This window comes from Ptychodera flava, chromosome 13 (genome assembly GCF_041260155.1).
Source record: "Ptychodera flava strain L36383 chromosome 13, AS_Pfla_20210202, whole genome shotgun sequence".
NCBI lineage: Eukaryota > Metazoa > Hemichordata > Enteropneusta > Ptychoderidae > Ptychodera > Ptychodera flava.
The window spans coordinates 4,724,350-4,744,121 of record NC_091940.1 but is presented as its reverse complement, the minus strand read 5'-3'; the positions used below and the strand labels follow the sequence as shown (position 1 = coordinate 4,744,121).

The 19,772-nt window shown below is 35.5% G+C and overlaps 1 protein-coding gene across 13 annotated transcripts in view; it reads left to right on the top strand.

Moving 5' to 3' along the window:
• LOC139147181 (puratrophin-1-like) overlaps positions 1 to 19,772 on the top strand; it is a 102,435-nt gene extending 82,663 nt beyond the window's left edge. For 7 of the 13 annotated variants that reach the window (XM_070718113.1, XM_070718110.1, XM_070718118.1 and 4 more), the window contains 15 exons: positions 2,048 to 2,186; positions 2,862 to 2,984; positions 3,294 to 3,485; positions 3,937 to 4,716; positions 4,968 to 5,159; positions 5,575 to 5,748; positions 6,058 to 6,288; positions 6,649 to 6,726; positions 7,281 to 7,451; positions 8,164 to 8,341; positions 8,585 to 8,710; positions 9,185 to 9,427; positions 9,826 to 9,962; positions 11,427 to 11,464; positions 13,990 to 19,772. In XM_070718113.1, the coding sequence (XP_070574214.1) occupies positions 2,048 to 2,186; positions 2,862 to 2,984; positions 3,294 to 3,485; positions 3,937 to 4,716; positions 4,968 to 5,159; positions 5,575 to 5,748; positions 6,058 to 6,288; positions 6,649 to 6,726; positions 7,281 to 7,451; positions 8,164 to 8,341; positions 8,585 to 8,710; positions 9,185 to 9,427; positions 9,826 to 9,962; positions 11,427 to 11,464; positions 13,990 to 14,011 (2,824 nt within the window). In that variant the 3' untranslated portion in view covers positions 14,012 to 19,772. The remainder of the gene's footprint in view (positions 1 to 2,047; positions 2,187 to 2,861; positions 2,985 to 3,293; positions 3,486 to 3,936; positions 4,717 to 4,967; positions 5,160 to 5,574; positions 5,749 to 6,057; positions 6,289 to 6,648; positions 6,727 to 7,280; positions 7,452 to 8,163; positions 8,342 to 8,584; positions 8,711 to 9,184; positions 9,428 to 9,825; positions 9,963 to 11,426; positions 11,465 to 13,989) is intronic. The other 6 variants (XM_070718107.1, XM_070718116.1, XM_070718109.1 and 3 more) reach the window with 6 other exon arrangements.

The following is a 19,772-nucleotide window of genomic DNA, read 5'->3' as shown; positions in this document are numbered from 1 at the left end:
GTCACTGATAAACAAGAACATATAGAGCCAGTTGCTCAAACTCATTGGGTAACCTTACACACAAACCAAAAACTTTGTAGAGGGTATGATTTCTTCCATATTCTCAAAGATAATTGAAAAGAAAAAATGATTTCATGGTTTTCAATTCACCCTTGATATGTCATAGTAGTGCCCTAATGTGATGCAGATGTCATGTTTTGGTATTACTGTACTTTGGAAGGAATTGGTGTGTTTCAAACAAGACAACCTATCACTAGGAATACCAATCACAAGGGGAGAGTCAACATAACCTTATCATTGATTAAAAAAAACCAAAATAAAATATCTCTGTTTTCTGTCACAGAAACTTCTATAAGACTCTGAAAAAGAAAAAAAGTCACTTGATAAGTCAAGATAGGAAGTGACCTATTTCTGTAAGGTCGTGGACACCATTTATGTAATAATAGTAAAACAAGACCATTAATTAGTGAATCAATTAGCAGAGCCACCCCAGTCTCTAGGTCATTAGTCTCTTGGTATTTTGAATTACTTCCTGGGAAGAAGAAAATTACAGGTTGCAAGCCATTAACGGCTAGGAAATGACACAAAATTGGCTAATTGCCTCAAATGCAATGTGTACTCTATAATTTTGTCTAATTAGGACACTGATATTTTTGAGTTATGTGTAAAAATGGTCACTGTCTGTGGGCCGAGTCTCCATGGGTTGTCTTTTCCCGGACTGATCACTTCAATTAGCTTTCTTCACTGAGTTGCAAGCACACTGAGTAGAGTCTTGGAAGGCGCACTGTGAAGTGAACTTGTTGATACATGGTTTTGTGTTCCTGTATAGGCAGCGGAAACAAGGGTTCAGGTTTTTGTTTTCTTTCAATTAGTAGAATATCTTTCAATGCTTTATTTGTGGAGCATTGGTGGACTGTGTTTTAGGATTGGATTTAGTCACACAAAGGTGAACGGCATTTTTTTGTGTTGGACACTTAACAAGTACTATTGATGTTTGGACATGTGCAGTGTTGTTGCATAGTTCATGAGGAAGGCAAGTGCATGGATCACCATGTAACTGTCCTGGGTTGATTTAATCAACAGTACTCTCTCATGTTGCTCTTGAAATCATCTGCAGCTAAAGTTAGCTGGTGAGTATCTATAGCTCAGCTGATGTGTAAAGCAACAACGTAGCTCAGCTGATGTGTAAACAGGCATTTCTGCATGTCTGCTTGTTGTTCCGTCACTGTACTGGTCAATCAGAAATGGAGATACTCAGTTGTTCACTGTTACATATTCATTGTCGTGAAGTTTGCATATCATTGAAATATTGCTAAAGCTAGCAGCAGAAGCCATACTTTTTTCTGACATTTGATCATTTTCTCCATTCAGCCCCACAGTTTCTTGCCAGTTGTGATGTATAGTCCTTGTGAAGAGTCATATAACATAAGTGGTGTTGAGTTGATCAGTCAGTGTTGGCATACTGTGACCACCAAAAGCCTTTTTTCGTCTTCTATCACTCCTGTCACAGTTATTTGCTGAAAATTCTTCATATCATGCATTAGCCTGAAATTTTGGTGAACTGTGAGAAGTCATTACTCAAGACAATTGACAGTATTGCAGATTGACTGTAGCATTGTAGGAAACACTTGATAAAAGTGAAAGTTTTTCCAGAAAATTTTAAAACTCGTGTTGATGATGTGTTATTATTGTTTGGATATTAACATGTTCTAGAAAGCTCTGGTAATTTTAAAGTTGAAAACCCCAGCCAAGTTACATGGAAACTGTATCTCTGTAAAAATTTCACCGAAGCGTTGGATAAAGACTTTTGTACGTTTGAAACTTTGCCACTAGTTCAGTAGTTATAAAAAGTATTCATCGGTGTTAATTAGTGAAACCAGCTTGTGATGCGTGACATAGATTCTGGTGACGTTCTTGATTCAGGTGACCTCTTTGAATGATATAATTCACTAGCTCAAAAGTTGGGATTGTGAATTCAAGCTAAAATATCTTTGATAATATTTGAAATGTCAACTCCATGTGACATTAAAATTGTGATCTTTCATAGGGACTCCATCGATTGTGTTACTATGCTGTACAACAAAGTACATCAAGTTGTGACAACGTTGGATGGACTGGCTGAAACAAAACTCTCCCAGCTAGAACATCACTTGCAATTGAAACTTTTTGAAGAACAGTCTATGAAGGTGAGAGAACCAAAATTCAATAAATGCATCTATATTTTACAAAGAACACAGAGATTAATCACATTCTAAAACTGAAATGGTATGTAAAGTGATTTTATTTATTTATTTATTTATTTCGAACTCCAACACAGATATGATACAGTTAAAAACCATATACATCCGCACTTACAGGAGGATTTTAGTAAAAAATACAAATAACATGATGTTACAGGACAAGAAAGCAAGTTAAAACAAATGACATGCACAACAAGGACAAAGTAAAATTTCAAAAACAAATGCTTTTAGCTTTTCTTTTAAAACTCGAAACAGAAATGTTAAAAATTGGTAGACATTGATAAAAACTATAGCTTTTGAATGCGATTAAAAAGTGAATTGCTAGTAAATTTAACTCTACCACCAGGTTCATGAAATGTCCGTTTCTGTCTAGTTGATCGCCCAGGAATGTGTAAATTAAAAATTAGTTGGCAATCAAGAAGGGCATTAATTGATTTGTGAAGAAAAACAAGATCAAAATAAGTGCGCCTTTTAGACAGCATTGGCAAATTAAACATAAGACACAGATCATCATATGAATAATCATCATACAACACAAGGCAGTTTGATGATGATTACAATGTATTGCCATGGTATGAAAAGTTTGATGAAAATGATTTTGTTATTTCTTGTCTTGTCTAGGTTGCATCATGGATTTGCAATGAAGGTGAAGCGTTTTTGAACAACTCCCCAGACATCGGTGACACCTTACAAAATGTCAAAGCTGCAGGCCGAGAATTTGATGAATTCTACTTCAATGCCATGGTAAGCTCCATGATGATAAGACTCTGTGTTGAAAATAAAAACATATTAGTAAATATTGTTGTTTTCCTGACACCATGATCGTTGCAGGGGTCACTGTTGCGTAGTATTTGTATTGCAACTTCCTGATGTTTGCATGTAAACATCAGAATATAACCAAAAAGTATGACAAGCATTGAATGTTGCGTGACTCTGCATGGTAGCAGATGCTGTGTATTGGTGATAGCAGATGCTGTGTATTGGTGATAATGAATGTGGATTTGCGTCATCATGTACACACTGGTCGATAATTATCCATCTTGGTTTCCATAGAAACATGTTAGCGAGGGAGAGGATCTGTTGGAGGAAGCCAGCATGCTTGTACAGCAGGGACACAGTGAGGCAGTTGGGATAAAAGACCAAGCCAAGACACTCAAACAGCATCTTAAGACATTCATAAGGAATGTTGAAGAAAGGAGAGAATTGGTGGAAGATTTTCTGTCATTATATACGCAGCTTAGTCATGTAAGTCAGTACATATGTTTGCTGTTGTTGATTACTGAAAATAAGGAAAGCATACTTTCCATGCAGTGATGTGGTGTTTCAAGACTGCAAAACTTTCTGCTTATCTTGTTTTGATGTCATTGTTCTTTTGAAATCTTTAGCAGCAGTAGTTGAATATTTGTAAACAAATCTCACAGAGTATTTTACAGTTTGCAGCTATGTAAGTGGAGAGATCAAGAAAAAGATCTGGCTTTGCCCGTCAACATCATTCACCTTGTCTAACCCTTCCATGGCAATAGTTTTGCCCAGTCCTTTTATTTCCAACCACAATTTTGGACCTTGACACTGGGAAATGGGGTAAAAGGTTTGAAACGGTTCTTTGTTACAGCATCTCACCCTCATTATATCGTCTGCACAAAATGCTTAGAGTTGTAAATGGAAAATAATGCATATGTATGACTTTTGTGAACAGGTTGAAGACTGGGTAGAAGTCAGTGTGAAACACCTAGCCATGATGAGTGTGGAAGACAGTAGTACTAGGGAAGGATGTGAAAAACTGCAAAAAGATTTAGAACAGTTCCAGTGCAAACATCCCATCATAACACAAGAACAATTTGATACAATAGAAAAGCTGGCAATCAAAGTCAAGAAGGAAGAGTGTCAGGAAGAGTTGGCTAATATCCGTAGTCGATGTAAAGATATTGAACAGCTTCTCCAGAAAAAGCTGAACAGTCTGGAAAATCTTAGGGAACAATTTAAATCAGAGAGAGCCAAACAGAGACTGGAAATTGTAGATGAGCAGAGAGAGGGAGAAGTTTCAGAACAGCAGTGTTTAGAAGATGTTACTGAGGAAGTAAGGACCGGAAGGACTGAAAATCAAATTTCAAAGGATGAGGGGTCCGACAAAAGTACCAATGAAAAGAAAGTGCAAAAATCCCGGGATTCGTCGCTTGGCAGCAGTGCATCAGAGGACTCAGGAATCTCTGAAAATAACAACAAAACAACCCCAAACAGGACTAGCAAATCAAGGTCACCAAGTGAAAGTGACCAGACATCAGCAGACACTGGTGTGGATATAACAGAAAATGTGATCAGGAAGAAAACTAAGGGAAAAGCGTCAACACTGCCAGATCCTTGTACAGATGTCAGGAACATTAGTCAGGATGTTGAGATGAAAAGTGATGGAACTGCAGAGAATGAGGAAGATATTGTATTAGACATTGACAATGAATCATTTACACGGAGAGAAGAGGTGTGTTAAATTAAATCCTTTTGCACAGTGTTTTGAATAAATTGTAATATAATATTCTTCAATGCAACAATCAGTATCAGCTGATATGACGGCTTTGAACTTTGAACCTTATTCCTCAATGTTTTCATGGAAACTACCACCTAAACTACTTCCTTTGTATTGTTCTATGAAAGTGAGAAGATGATTCATTATAATGTTATGATGTGAGCGGTGAACTTTCAGGAAGAATATTTTGTTTATTATGATTGCAGGAGGCGTGGTCACCAAAGGATGTGAACCGACACTTACACAAAACTGGAAGTTTACCCCTATCAATCAAACTGGACAGTGGAGAGAAACTGACAGAAGATGAGAAAAAGAGAAGAAAGAAAATGATGCATATAATGGGAGAAATGTTACAAACAGAGAGAGATTATGTCAGAGCTCTAAATTACATCATCCAGGTGAGGATTTTATTGCAATTTCATCCATAGGGAATAACAAGAGACATCACTACATTGTCGTCCCATTTGTACATTCTATCTAAATACACAAGTTAAGGTAACCATGGAGAGAGATCTCGCAAAAGTCAAATCTTTCTGTCGACTTTAAGGTCATCTAGAGTTCTGATCAGCTCACATCTATTGTAAGTTTAATCCTGTTTCAGTTTTAAGTACCATGTTATGGCTCTGAGAGTAGATTTGTGTGCGTGCAGGAGACGCGTTCACTCATAAATCTTAAATAATATTGTTGCGTAGACTGTATTGTGAGGACAAAGTACACAGGCTTGGTTTTTTGCAGCTTGCACTAGACATCCATCCTGGGGCAGATATAGTGTCTGAGTTTTCATGACTAAGTTTATATTCTGTTGGTTTTCAGAATTACTTCCCAGAGATGGAACGGGAAGACATTCCTCAGGCACTACGAGGTCAAAGGGGTGTCGTCTTTGGCAATCTTGAGAAGATTTATGATTTTCACTACAGACATTTCTTGAAAGCCCTTGAACAGTGTGAAAATGTACCACTTCAATTGCATCAATGCTTTCTACAATATGTAAGTATTTTTTCCTAAAGAAATTATTTTGTCAGCTTTCTCATGCGAAGTTAATCGCAACAAAGTTTTGTCTTTCCACCACAAATCAGTTTAAAGTCTGTACATTGAGGAAACTTGTAATGAGTTTATATGGATTGAAAGTAATGTCCCAGAAAACTTGTGCAAAATACAGTGATGTAATGTGCATCAGGGAAGTAGCTGATGATTGCCACTATATCTCATATTGCAGTGGTTTGGTTCAGAAGTTTAAACTTAAAATCATATTTTAGCACAGATGTTGATTGTTTACTGTTTTTCCCATTTATTCAGAAAAGTCAATTGAATTTATACGCTCTGTACAACAAGAACAAACCAAAGTCGGATATTCTTCTGGCTGAACATGGCAGTTTCTTCAAAACCAAGCAAAAGCAGCTTGGTGACAAAATGGATCTAGCAAGCTACTTACTGAAACCGACACAGAGGATGGGAAAATATGCCCTCCTTCTCAAAGATCTCATAAAGGAGTGTGCAGAAAATGAACCTGAACTCCCTTATTTGGAGGTAAGATGTGAAAAATTAACTTCACATACTTTCAATGGTGTATTTTAGGTATTGTAGATGTTCTAGTAGATGCGAAATTTGGAAATTTCGTTACTTCAAATATTATTTATGGAAATTTATGATAGTGGGTGGTAAATCACACCATGGAAAATGAAGAACAGCAAAGAGTTCAAAATGTATCATGGATTACCATAGAGGGCGCTCTTTCCTTTGTTGTGTTGCCACAGTATCACTTTTGGCTGAAAGTTATCTTTTCATAGATTCATCATACTTTCCATGTGGTGTTATGTCAGAGCATAGTATCAGCTCCTGATATATTTATGTACACATATCTATTTTTTCATCTTTCTTCAACAACAGGAAGCTGAGCAAATAGTTAAATTCCAGCTTCGGCATGGTAATGACCTTCTTGCCATGGATTCCCTCAGAGACTGTGATGTAAGTGTACACCCCTCTCATTACAATGATGGATGATTAAATTACTTTATTGTTGGAGATATTTCTCCTTTGTTGTGTTGAATTTTTATTATTCCATGTAATGATATATTCTGTTGCAATAACCTACAAAATCTGTCAAATCTTGATGACATGCAATATGTCATTATGATTCAATACCTATTAGTTTTCTGATATAACAAACTCTATTCCCATGAAGTAATAACATTTACTGAAATACTTTCTGTTCAGTTTATAGTATTCTTGACACTTGTATACATTAGTGATACCTCTACAAATCAAGCTAAACCACTAGTTTTCACCATTGAAGTTTTTACTAGAGTCACATCATTTTGAAAATGACCCAAAAGTCATAAGTCGTAAGTCTCTGTCAGTTTTGTAAAGAAAAACATTACAAAATTTTTGAGTGAATGTGGTATTATTGCTGTGGTTTGGATTGTCATTTGCCTCAAATTCCTTCTAATGAAATGTAAATTTGTTCAACCTTTATGACATGATGATGACTGTGTGATTATTGCAAGACTGTCTTACCACAGGTGAATCTCAAAGAACAAGGACGACTCCTCCGACAAGATGAATTCTTGGTGTATCATGGCAGAAAGAAGTATCTTCGCCATATCTTCCTCTTTGAAGATCTTTTGCTGTTCAGTAAAACAAAGAAGACAAACAAAGGACATGATGTGTACCACTACAAGAGTAGCATAAAGGTAATCCAATGGTTCTATTCAGAATAAAAGAGACATTATGTGTTCTATAGATTCAGGATGCCCAAGAGGTCATATGATGGTGGTACAAACAAGCCCACATGTACAAACGCATACAGAAATATACATACTTCTATGTGGGTGTATGCTCATGGTTTTGCTTGTACCGTGGTCCATTCAAATTCTTGGTTTAACCTATTATCATCTCATATGGGTACACTGTTACATAGAATACTGGTGTTATTGAAATCACTTTGGTGTGACCTTTGGAAAATTCCTGGTTCAGAATTTGCCATAAATAGGGAGAAAGTGCGATTATTGAATAGCACTTTTGGAATTATCTGCAGTGTATACATATACTGGCTGAGTTGACGAATTATCATCAGTTTACACATGCATCAGCTGAATTGACGAGAAAAATACTGTTTATCTCTACAAGCTTTTTGGAGTAGGATAAAAAACTGTTGACATTAAACATAGTGAAAAAAATCATCAAAAGTCCATTCATGGTCAAGTTCATGATTGAAGGTAGTGTTGGCAAAATGTGTTGTGATTATTGTACACCCATACTTCAAATGAATTGTGCAATGCTCATAGGATAATTTCATGAAGAGACATTGCAAATTGAATGGAACTTTCATAGTACAAATAGTAATATAGTCTATCTTTTTATGGGCTTACTAACATCATTCTCCTTTGAATTTTTCACAACTAGACATCTGACATTGGTCTTACGGAGAATATTGGGGCCAGTGGTATGAAATTTGAGATTTGGTTCAGAAAGAGGAAGGCGAATGAAACATACATCATGCATGCACCAACCCACACCATCAAAAATGCATGGGTTAATGAAGTCAGGATGTTGCTAATGAGACAGGCTCTCAGGAGTAAAGGTAAACTGAGTTCGTGAAGAGTAAATGTCTGCCAAACAAATAAACAATTGGTCACGTTAATGAAGTGGATCTTAAATTGTGGACATAACGCCTTTTATGGAAGTTTCATGTCCAAGAATTGGAAAAACAAACAAAGATTACTGTGTATTGTCTGTCAAGAACCATTCATCTAAAGCACTGCTCAGAACATTTATCAGAATTGCTTGAGACACACCAAATGTCATTTTTTGTTTAACATTACAGAATCAAGGATTGCAGAATTGCAGTCCATGGGTATCGGACAGAAACCATGCATTGATATCAAACCTAGCAAAGATCAAATCAGCAACCGAGCCATTGACTATGTCAGAGGAAGAGGTAAGCCTAAAGGTGCGCCTAGAATAAATTGACATTTCAAAATAAATCAACCAGTTCTTTCTTTCCAAATGCTAACTGTGTATTACCAAAATTCAAAAACAAATGTTCAGTCTTGTGCTAGCATGCTGTGGTAACTCAGTGTTTACATGAGATCTGTGTTGATCAGTGCAATATATAAAGGATCGTTGTGAGGAAAAGCTTGAACTGAAATATCCTGGAATGTTGACATTCTAAGATATATTGTTGATGTGGATTGTGATCACAGGTGTTGATGCAGCAGAGGATTATAAGGTGTGGAACATGGTCAGTTTGAAGATGTGTTCTATTACTATGAGATTTATTCTGCCGTTCACTCTGAATCATTATCAAACTATCATGTGTGTCTGTAAATATATATTTTGATTGCGTAGCACATAAAATTTTAAGAGATCCACTCCACTCCTCTTGTCAATATGATTTTTTGATGGAAATCTGATTTGTGTACAGGTTCCCGAAACAGGAACTCCATAGCGATCTGTAATTTCGATCATACTACTCCACCAAACCAGACAAAGAGACCACTGTCAATCATCTCAGTCAGCAGCTCATCATCGACAGGATCTGGTTCATCTGTTGTCGGATCATTAGCACTGGCTAATTTTGACACAGTACTCCAGTCAAATACCTCTCAAGCCTCCCCCAAGACTAGACACAGACACTCCACTGGGGCAGTTAGTGTCAGCTCAGTCGGTGAGTTATTGCTTTAATCAGGCCTTCTCAGATGTTACCAGTATGACTGGGGTACTCTTTACAAACGTAACTTCAATATCACAAACAGTGGATTGTTCTTAATAACTGCATGACAAGGTTCAGTAGGAATGAGGGTCAACAGAGTGCATGATGCATAGACAAGAACTTTTCTGACATTGTACTGTATATCATTACATGACAGTACTGAATATTGCATGGCATTACACTATATTGCATTACATTACAACATAATTATATGGCATGATCAATTATTCATAAAATGAGAAACCATCATATAACATCCTCATTTCACGTGTCTTGTCGTAAGCAGTAAACAGTAAAATTTTGACTAGTGCTTCATGTGTAAGTTTGGCCATGTGTCTTTCCATTCAACACAGGAAGTTCCAGCAGCTCTGAAGTGAGTTACCAAACAGTCTCACCTCCACTTAGAGCTAACAGTAGAACATCTGTGAATTCTAATGAGTCTGGACAAAGTCAAGGATCAAACCATTCATCTAGTCAGTTTGTTACTAATGTAAGCACAAGTAATTCTCTATTTATGTTTTAAGTGATTATATATTGAAAGTTCATTTTTCACGACTAACTCACCTCACTTCCCATCCAGTAAAATCACCAATATACCTAACCCTCCCGTAATAGAGTATCTCTATTATATTATGACATTGGTCACTATTTTCCCCTACAGCACACTTCTCTCCTGTCATAAAGTGACAATAAATATTACTATTGACCTGTAAAATTCCTTATTTACTGGTCCTAATATGTTAATCATAACTGACCTAACCCAAACAAAACCTGTACACCCTGGGCATGCATGTCAACAACAACAAGGTGTTATCACCCACATTCCAGTATACTACCCTACTGTTGTACAAGACTCTGTTCTTGTTATCCAACACAAAATCATCAACATAGCACAAATGAAAAATTATTATTTCATTGTTAACCATTGACGGACCAAGTGATACTAATGCCATTTACGGTCTGCAAGCTGACAGCAAACCCCTAACAAGAACTTTATAAAGTTAACCATAGATAGTGTAGCATCTTCCACTCCACTATCTATGAATTAACAATCAGTTACTTTGAAAAAACAGGAGTAGTTGAAATATCATCAAATTGATTATTAATATGATGACATTAGATACATTTAAAAATGTTCAAAGAATTACTGTTTCATAACTAGTATTTTGAAAGCAGCAGAGTCTGTCTGATGTATCATACGATTTCATTTTTGTAGTGTTTAAGATATTTTCACATGATATTGTTATGGTCTCATTGATATTCTTCAAAGATCCGAACAGTGCAAGGTTACACTTCACAATGTACATAGAACTGTTATAGTAATGTCATCTTATGATAAAGTGTAAAAAGTGCTCCATTGGATCCAAAAAATGGGATTTTCAATTTTTAACCTTCAATACTCTTGTTCACTAAATCGAAACTCGAAATATCCCAGGCTTGACATTGGGATAGGTGTTTCTTTGTATATCACCAGTGTTTGATCACTTACAATCTTTGCAGAGCAGTTTTACCTCAATCCAAATGTTCAGCATAATTCTAAGATTTGATTTGATAATACATGGAATTCATGTTTACAAATAAGTGATAACTTGTTTCTGACACACAGTTGAGTTCATAGCAACATTTAAATTAATATTATGCACTTTGGTCTTTGTTCATTGCTCTTGATGTTAACCCCTGTATCAAACAAAGTGAGATTGTAGAACTCTCACAATTTTGAAATTATTTTGCTCATGATCTTCACAAAATTCACATGTGACACCACAGCTTTCATTTGTATTGTGTGTAAAATATTGTTTCAATTCAACAGGTTCATCTGTTGTGTCTGTATTGTTTCATTAACACACACACAAAAATTCACCGCTATTCACACTTACATGGAGTTGACATTCATGTCATTTGCACGGCTTAACTCAGCACAGAGGTCAAATAAGACTGATATTTTCTGTTGCAGAAAGCCAAAACAAGAAAATGGAGCTTGCCCAATATAAGGTGAAAAAAGAGACTTCATGCTACAAAACTCTACTCTGTAACCTTTCTTCTCTGTAGGGATGAACCCACCTTGTGAAAACTTCCAGAGACTAATTGCCTATTGTTTAATACTTACTTTTAATAATAATTAATATGATTGTTTCTTAGCATGGATGCAGCATGAATATCTTTACTATACTAACATAGACATTAAAGCAATTCAATAATTTCAATACTTTAGTTTGCTTGTGTTATTTCCAATGAGCTTGTAAATATTAAGTTTTGCATCTCCCCTCTAGTGTTCAAAGTTTGCAGACAATCTAGCTCACATCTTTATCCAGTTGTAAATTTTCCCTCATCATAAAAAATAGATATATCAAGCCAAGATGGTATTCTGGTAGTCCGTGGTTGATTTTGATCGTGTTGAAATGCGAGTAAAATAATGTATCCTCTGTGAAGTTCTGTTATATTTCAATATCATCTGTTCAAAATATTGGATGTTGAGCTAGTTTTGTACAAATTCCACATTAGAGGATAATGCATAGTAGATGATATGAGCAGTTTTAGCCTGCCTGTGCAATTTTCAACTTGCCTGCTTAACTATAAGTGAAAGCTTTGTTCAGTGAATATGTGTGCATTTATTCATGTTTTAAAGTCTGAAAACATTGCAATAGCAGTACTTTGAATTCCCATTCCATAGATTGTATCATGAGATAAATTCATACAAGTCAATGCCTGGAATTAGCCTATCACAGAAATGTGACACATTTCAAAGTCATTTGAAAATTAAGCTGGAGACATAAATATCACAGTGTGTCATATGTACATTCTAACTTTTGCATTCGTCATAGATCAGATCAGTTTGAGATACGGACCTATTCTAAATGATGTCCCAGCTCTTTAAGTATTATGCAAAGTGTACATGTATTCAGAATTTTTCACTGGACTGTTTCAAATGTCTTGATGTAAAAATGATAAAAATAAAAGTTTGTTATGGTCATTAGGGATCCGACCACAGCAAATACAGCCACAAATCAAACAAAATTGCTGTCAACAACAGTAATGTCTTCTACGTGATGCTGTATTCAGAAACTAACTTACTGTGGGTTTGAAAAGCAGACAGATGGCCAACTTACATAACAATACATAATTTCTATATTCTTTTGTCGTGAAAATATATTCTTTTGTTTAGTTATTTACGTAAGAGTAGATTGCTAGAGACACAGAGGGGTGGCCTGTACCTCAACATTCCCTTTTGGAGAACCCTCAAACTGTTACATGATGATGAGGATGTTGACATCATACACAGTTCAAACTGAAGTTATTATCATTGGTATTAGGCATTCATTCTCTACTGGTGTTATAATGGCTTCCAAGTCAAATATGTAGACAAAATAAATTCTAAGATAGAAGGAAATTTTTCATTGAAATCACAGTCAAGACATGCAAACTCTTGTCTGAATAATTCTCCCTTTGAATGTTGCGTCGCAATTCACAGAATGAGCAAAGCTTTTACATAAATTGCTGCTTTGCATTTTTCATACCCATGCATATTCAATATTATGTTTCTATATTACTTTACAAGGATCATTCAGAATTGTAACAAAAGTCTAGTTCCACATGATTTCAACAAGAACCATATAAAACTACATGCTTATATCCTACTCTCGGGGAAGATATTGACTCTTACTGTCCTGGACCATTGTTTCGTACTATAACAACATGAAGTTTTGTAAATTTGTGACTAATTTTACCGATATCTTTGTTTAATTTTATCAATTGTTAAGTACCAGAACTGTTTGCATGTATGATGAATTCATGTAGACCTGTGCACAAAGGTGTTCTTTTCCATTCATCGACGTTTTTATATGCTGTTGGTTTGAAAGAAATGTCTGTACAGCATTAATCTCACAGTATAAATGGTCACAACATCAAACTTACTGAACGAAAGCAATAATGGAAGATAGTGGATGACTTTTGTTAGAATTTCTAAATGATCATATTCTTAGCATCATAATTACATGAAATCATGTGTAACTGATGTTGTTTGTGCCTGTTCTGTCACCTTACTCATACTTTACAATCGATCGACCGAAACACTGTTCAAGCATTTCTCTCCGGAAATACATAATATGTCAAAACTTATGTTCATATAAGATAAGATTGTCACAAATGTTCTATCATAACAACACATTGATTTAAGCAACAGTGTCCTGGTGGGATTGAACAGAAATGAATTATTTTAAATGATTTAAAATTCTGTGGAAAAGCTGTAAAGTGTGAATTGGATAAGTGAGATACAGAAAAGTGGGTGTACCTCATAAAAATTTTTTTCCCTTCACTCTCTCAAGACAAGTTTACATTTCTTACCTAATATTGCACTGACTTGGAAATGATATGTTTCAGTACAAAGTACACCATGTACGTTAGTACAGACTGCATTTAATTTACTTTTCTTGCAGCCCTGACTTGCACTTTTCATCTTAATATTTTGTATTTGACAGATACAAACATAACTGAATGAACTTTTCTGTCCTTGTCAACAGGTCTAGCCTCCTCAAGAAATAAACATGTACATTGAAGTGCATTGTGTACTGCAAATGAAAACTACCCAGGATGGATCGATGACTTCCATTGGATAGACCTCAGGATAGATCACCTTCCATGGAATGGCAAGGACACTGTGATGAACAGTTGGATGAAGGATGGTGTGAAGGATGTGAACGCTTGGCTTCTTTCCACACTTCCATTGGAGTGCATCTTATCCGTAGACTGCAGGCCCTGATGTGAAGATGTGACAGTATGATGTCAGTATTGTGAGTGTATGTGTGTATGACAGCGTAAATTGCTGGGACTTCCAAACTTTTGCCAAATAACCATTGCATTATGCAACAGTAAAAATCACACATACATTGGCTGAGTCCTAAAGGCAACATCTGGAAAATAAACTACAAAACAAAATGTGATGTTTTGTTCTTCTCCATATTTACCTTCACTTGGTGCCTATACTACTTTGATTGGATATTTGAGAAGAGTTCCTCAAGAATTCTGCTTTGAGTATATCGAAAAATCTCATATTATATTCTGTATCTTGAATGAAAGCAGTGAAGTAAGCTCTCATGGACTCTCAGATTTACTCAAAATAAATTTACAGTAAATGATCAGTATGTGTCTGCCATATACAGAGTTTGTACTGAAGCTTTTTAGTCCCCACGGACACCGTCCGGGGGGACTTATAGGTTTGGTCATGTCCGTGCGTGTGTGCGTGCGTGTGTGCGTGCGTGCGTGCGTGCGTGTGTGCGTCCGTGCGTGCGTCCGTCCGTTCACGCAGATATCTCAGAGATGCAAGAAGCGATTTCATTCAAACTTGGTACAAGGATTACTTCATATGTCATACAGATGCACGTCGATTTGTTTTGTGATACGATCCAATATGGCCGCCAGGCGGCCATTTTATTACGATTTTTTCATGTACAGAGCCATAACTCAGACATGTTTCAACCGATTTTATTCAAAGTTGGTACAAGGACATTGACCAATGTCATAGATATGCACGTCATTTTGTTTTGTGATATGATCCAATATGGCCGCCAGGCGGCCATTTTATTACGATTTTTCATGTACAGAGCCATAACTCAGACATGTTTCAACCGATTTTATTCAAAGTTGGTACAAGGACATTGACCAATGTCATAGATATGCACATCAATTTGTTTTGTGATACAATCCAATATGGCCACCAGGCGGCCATTTTATTACGATTTTTTCATGTACAGAGCCATAACTCAGACATGTTTCAACCGATTTTATCAAACGTTGGTACAAGGACATTGACCAATGTCATAGATATGCATGTTGATTTGTTTTGTGATACGATCCAATATGGCCGCCAGGCGGCCATTTTATTACAATATTTTCATATACAGTGCCATAACTCAGACATGTTTTAACCGATTTTATTCAAAGTTGGTACAAGGACATTGACAATGTCATAGATATGCATGTCAATTTGTTTTGTGATACAATCCAATATGGCTGCTGTGTGGCCATTTTATTACGATTTTTCATATGCAGAGGCATAACTCAGGCATATCTCAACCGATTTTATTCAAAGTTGGTACAAGGACATTGACCTATGTCTTACATATGTACGTCAATTTGTTATGTGATACGATCCAATATGGCCGCTAGGCAGCCATTTTATTACGATATTTTCATGTACAGAGCAATAACTCAGACATGTTTCAACGGATTTTATTCAAAGTTGGTACAAGGAGATTGACTAATGTCATACATATGCATGTCAATTTGTTATGTGATACGATCCAATATGGCTGCCTTGCGGCCATTTTATTACGATTTTTTCCTGTCGAGGGCCATAATACTCTAAGGCATATCTTGACCGATTTTATTCAAAGTTGGTACAAGGACATTAACCTGTGTCATACATATGTATGTCAATTTGTTTCTTGATATGATCCAATATGGCTGCATGGCAGCCATTTTGTTACAATTTTTTCGTGTCCTTAGCCAAAACTTGGGCATGTATCAATTAATGAAGAGGACTCTATCCTCTTAGGACATGTAATCAAAGTACCCATTAACAAGTGGGGACTGTGTCATCAACGATGACTTGTTAATCATAATCTTTCTGTTATGCTGATCCACTACTACAATAGATAGTCCACCAAGAAAATTTGATGCAATGCCAAGTGATATGTATGCATACATGTGTTTCAAAATTGTCTTAAAATAAGTGTTTTTCACGAGAGTAAGTAAGAATAAGGTGGTGCCCACAGTGCAGAAAAATGTTAAAGTTTCTGTGTACAATATTCTTTTTGGTTGGAATAACAGAACCTGAAATACAAAGGGATGTTAGTATTCTATCTGAAGAAAATAAAATGGGAAAAGTACAGTGTGAGATTAAAAACTAACCATAGCATACAAAATCTATTGGGAACAGTTTTGCCAGTATTGGAAAAATTTAACAAGCTTTTGCTTTTAATTTTCTGTCTAGCTTCTATTGTGATTTTCTACCTTAAGGAACATCATAGCTGTTGTGTTTGGTTGACAGATTGTATTTTTACAATGGCTGAAGATTGAACAAGTTCATTATCAAAGATAGTCACCAAATTAGAAATGATATAAAACGACATTTGTGAAAAGATGCAAAAGCTTTAGTTTAGACATGATAATGTGAACTGTATGTATGTTAAGTATATGACCATCAAATGTTGGATTTACTGACAGCTTTTGGCAAGTATAAAGCTCACTATCAAATGTGGCTTTACCCTTACTTTGTAGCCAAGGAAAAATTTCACTTGTGTTTCTTTGACAAAAGATCATGTTTATTTGTCAAAAACTTCAAACTTCATAAGTTTTGCCTTACCTAGAGTCAGGCAAGCCATGTGACCTTCTAAGAGTTCTCAGTACGGTCAAATATGATCACAATTATTTTATGTTGAACTGTAAAAAGAAAAAATATGCATGAATGTTTGTTTTGCAGTTCAGGACAGTAAATCACCTTGGTATTAAAGTCTCTATAGCTTTTTGATTGAAAATTGACATGTCTAAGGTCAATGTCAGTGTCAAGGTCAATGTCAAACTTCTTGTAAATATGTATATGTTAAGAAGATAGTTCAAATTTCAGATATCTTGTAAAAGTGCAAGAATTAATTCTGACCAAAGTAAGTGTTACATAGTTCATAGGAAAAAGACCCGCCACAGACCTGCAAGCTTATTATGTGGTCGTATAATTTAGGTGACATTTTAGTCGCAAAATAACTAGTTTTAAGATAATTTCACAGGCATTTTTATGTTACTGTTACAAACTTTTATTTATATTTTATTTTTAAATGCCTGCTTTTACTGTCAGATCATATATTCAAGTATTTTTACTCACATGTACAAGCAGGGAAGACGTAGTCTTAGAGATAACTAAAGAGAGAAAATTTTCTCTTTCTTTACTATTGCTTGTGCTAATTAAGATTTTTTAGGATTTTTCAGCATGATTTTGGTACATGCAATAGTGTGGTTCTGATACGCCATGGTCTTGATCATATATGCTGACTTACTACTGTTATTGACTGTTTGTGCAATGTATCAATCTAAAAATGTGACATTTTTCATAAAATCATTTGTGAAGTAATGAATCAAAGGAAGTATGAAATAAAAATGTGTTTTAAACGATTTTAACCATGTATGTGTGTATAATCAGAACCACACCATTTGTGTATCATTTTCTTATGGGTAGTAATAACCCTTTCTAGTGCAACACCAATACAACCACAATGATAGTACTATTAAGTTCAAATATTGGGAGTTATTTCTTCTGCTAGAGTAAAAGTGTGAATACTTTAATTTATTTGACATATTTTGCCGGGGATGACCCCAGCACGATGAGTTCATATGCTGATATGGGAAAGGAAAAGCCAACTGGGAAATCAGTCACTGGTTAAATTTTCATCCCAATTTCAGTTGCTTCATTATGTCACAAGGTTTGCTGCATTATCAAATCAGTGTTAGGTCAGTTGAAAAGCATTCATTTTCCCATGTTCAAGAAAATCAGTAATTTAGGTTTTTTCCCAGCAGTGTTATAACACTGTTCATCAGCCATTTTCATCAACAAACACAAGGAAGTAAAGGTGGCGTCAGTCGTGTTTTCCAGTCCAATAAAATGCTTCCTGAAACAAAGTGGCAATGCAGGACTTTGTAGCATGTGTTCTAGTGAAACAGAAAGTAGACTGTATCAACATACACAGTAAAAGTGACCTCAGTTGTGTTTTCCAGTTGAACAAAACACTTCCTATAGCAAAATGAAAATTCAGGATTTTAGCTAATAGCATGTGTTCTAATGAAACAGAAAGATAATATCAACAATCACCAAAAAGTAAAAGTGACCTCAGTCTTGTTTTCCAGTCCAACAAAATACTTCCTGAAACAGAGTGAAAATGCAGGATTTTAGTTTGTAGAGTATTCTTCTGAAAGTTGAAAGTTGTAATAGAGAATGCATTGATATTGACCAGTATGTCTTTACAATACAGGCACATATAAATACTAGCTGTTAGGATTTGACAAGGACCTGACAATTTAACAGCACTGTGGTCACTTTGAACTGTGTTGAAATAAGTCCAGTTTACATGTCATGCTGCTTTATTGCAGAATCAAACAAATACCATCATCACTACATAAAACCCATGCCAAAGTCTAGTCACCATTGCTCTGCAATCCTGTGCATAAGTAATAGGCTTCATGTTGTGTACACTTTTAACAAGGGGAATATTCACCCTTATTTAGCAAAACTTACAGCCTTGATTTGATCACTAATCCAAATGCAACAAAACAAATTCATGCTGTATGGAGAAAATATCATAAATAAAGCCATTGAATGGCATGGTACCCGTGCTATGTTAGAGTTTTAGTCGGTTACACATTCTGTGCGTTATCCATGTTTATAAGTCATAAGGAATGGAAAGTTTCCATATCACCTACGCAGATTTGTAAGGAGTATTTTTGTGACAGAGAAAAAGACAAGGTACTTTGATGTTTGACCGGCAGATGTGGACATTTTGTTATGTAGGATATTTCAGTATTGCATGTTAAGTACAAGACTTTCTAGTTTCATTTTTGAAAATCAAAATATGTCATGAATTCCTAATCAGTTATTGGAACCAATTAAAGAGGTTTACTAAATTCAGATACTGGATGTTACACAGTGTTAGCTTTTGTAATTCAAAGACAACGAAATACTTGTAACTTTCCTCAATGAATTTTATGTCAGTGAAATGCCTATATAGTGACACTTACATGTATATGTGTCCATTGCTGCCTCAATGAAAGTTTCTCAAGATGCATTGCTGCTTTAACCTTGTATGTCAAAGTCCAAAGTCTCAAAGATCGCAATGCCACTTCTCATCAAACTCAGAAACCTGGAATTTGTTCTTGCCAAAATAAAATATTGTATTTATTGTGTTTTTAGGTCACTCTTACAGGATACAGACATATGTTTGGCACACTCAGCAGGGCATTTTGTCTGCAAAATGTCTGTACACAAATGCAGATTACTTTGATTTGGACAATTTCACAAAACCACTTGCACACAATTCTTGATGGCAAGAATTAAACATTAAAACTCTTTCATTGAAATGCCCTATAAACTCGACCTCCAATCTTTCATTATAGCATTCTGAAAGCATGTAAACTCAAAGCTCAATTTACCAGTGAAATCTTGTTTTTAATTTTGCCTTGTAATAAAGAGTAAGTTAAACTTGTTTCTATGTTTTACATAGCTTTATTTCTTCTGAATAAAACTGAAATTTTTATGGAATAA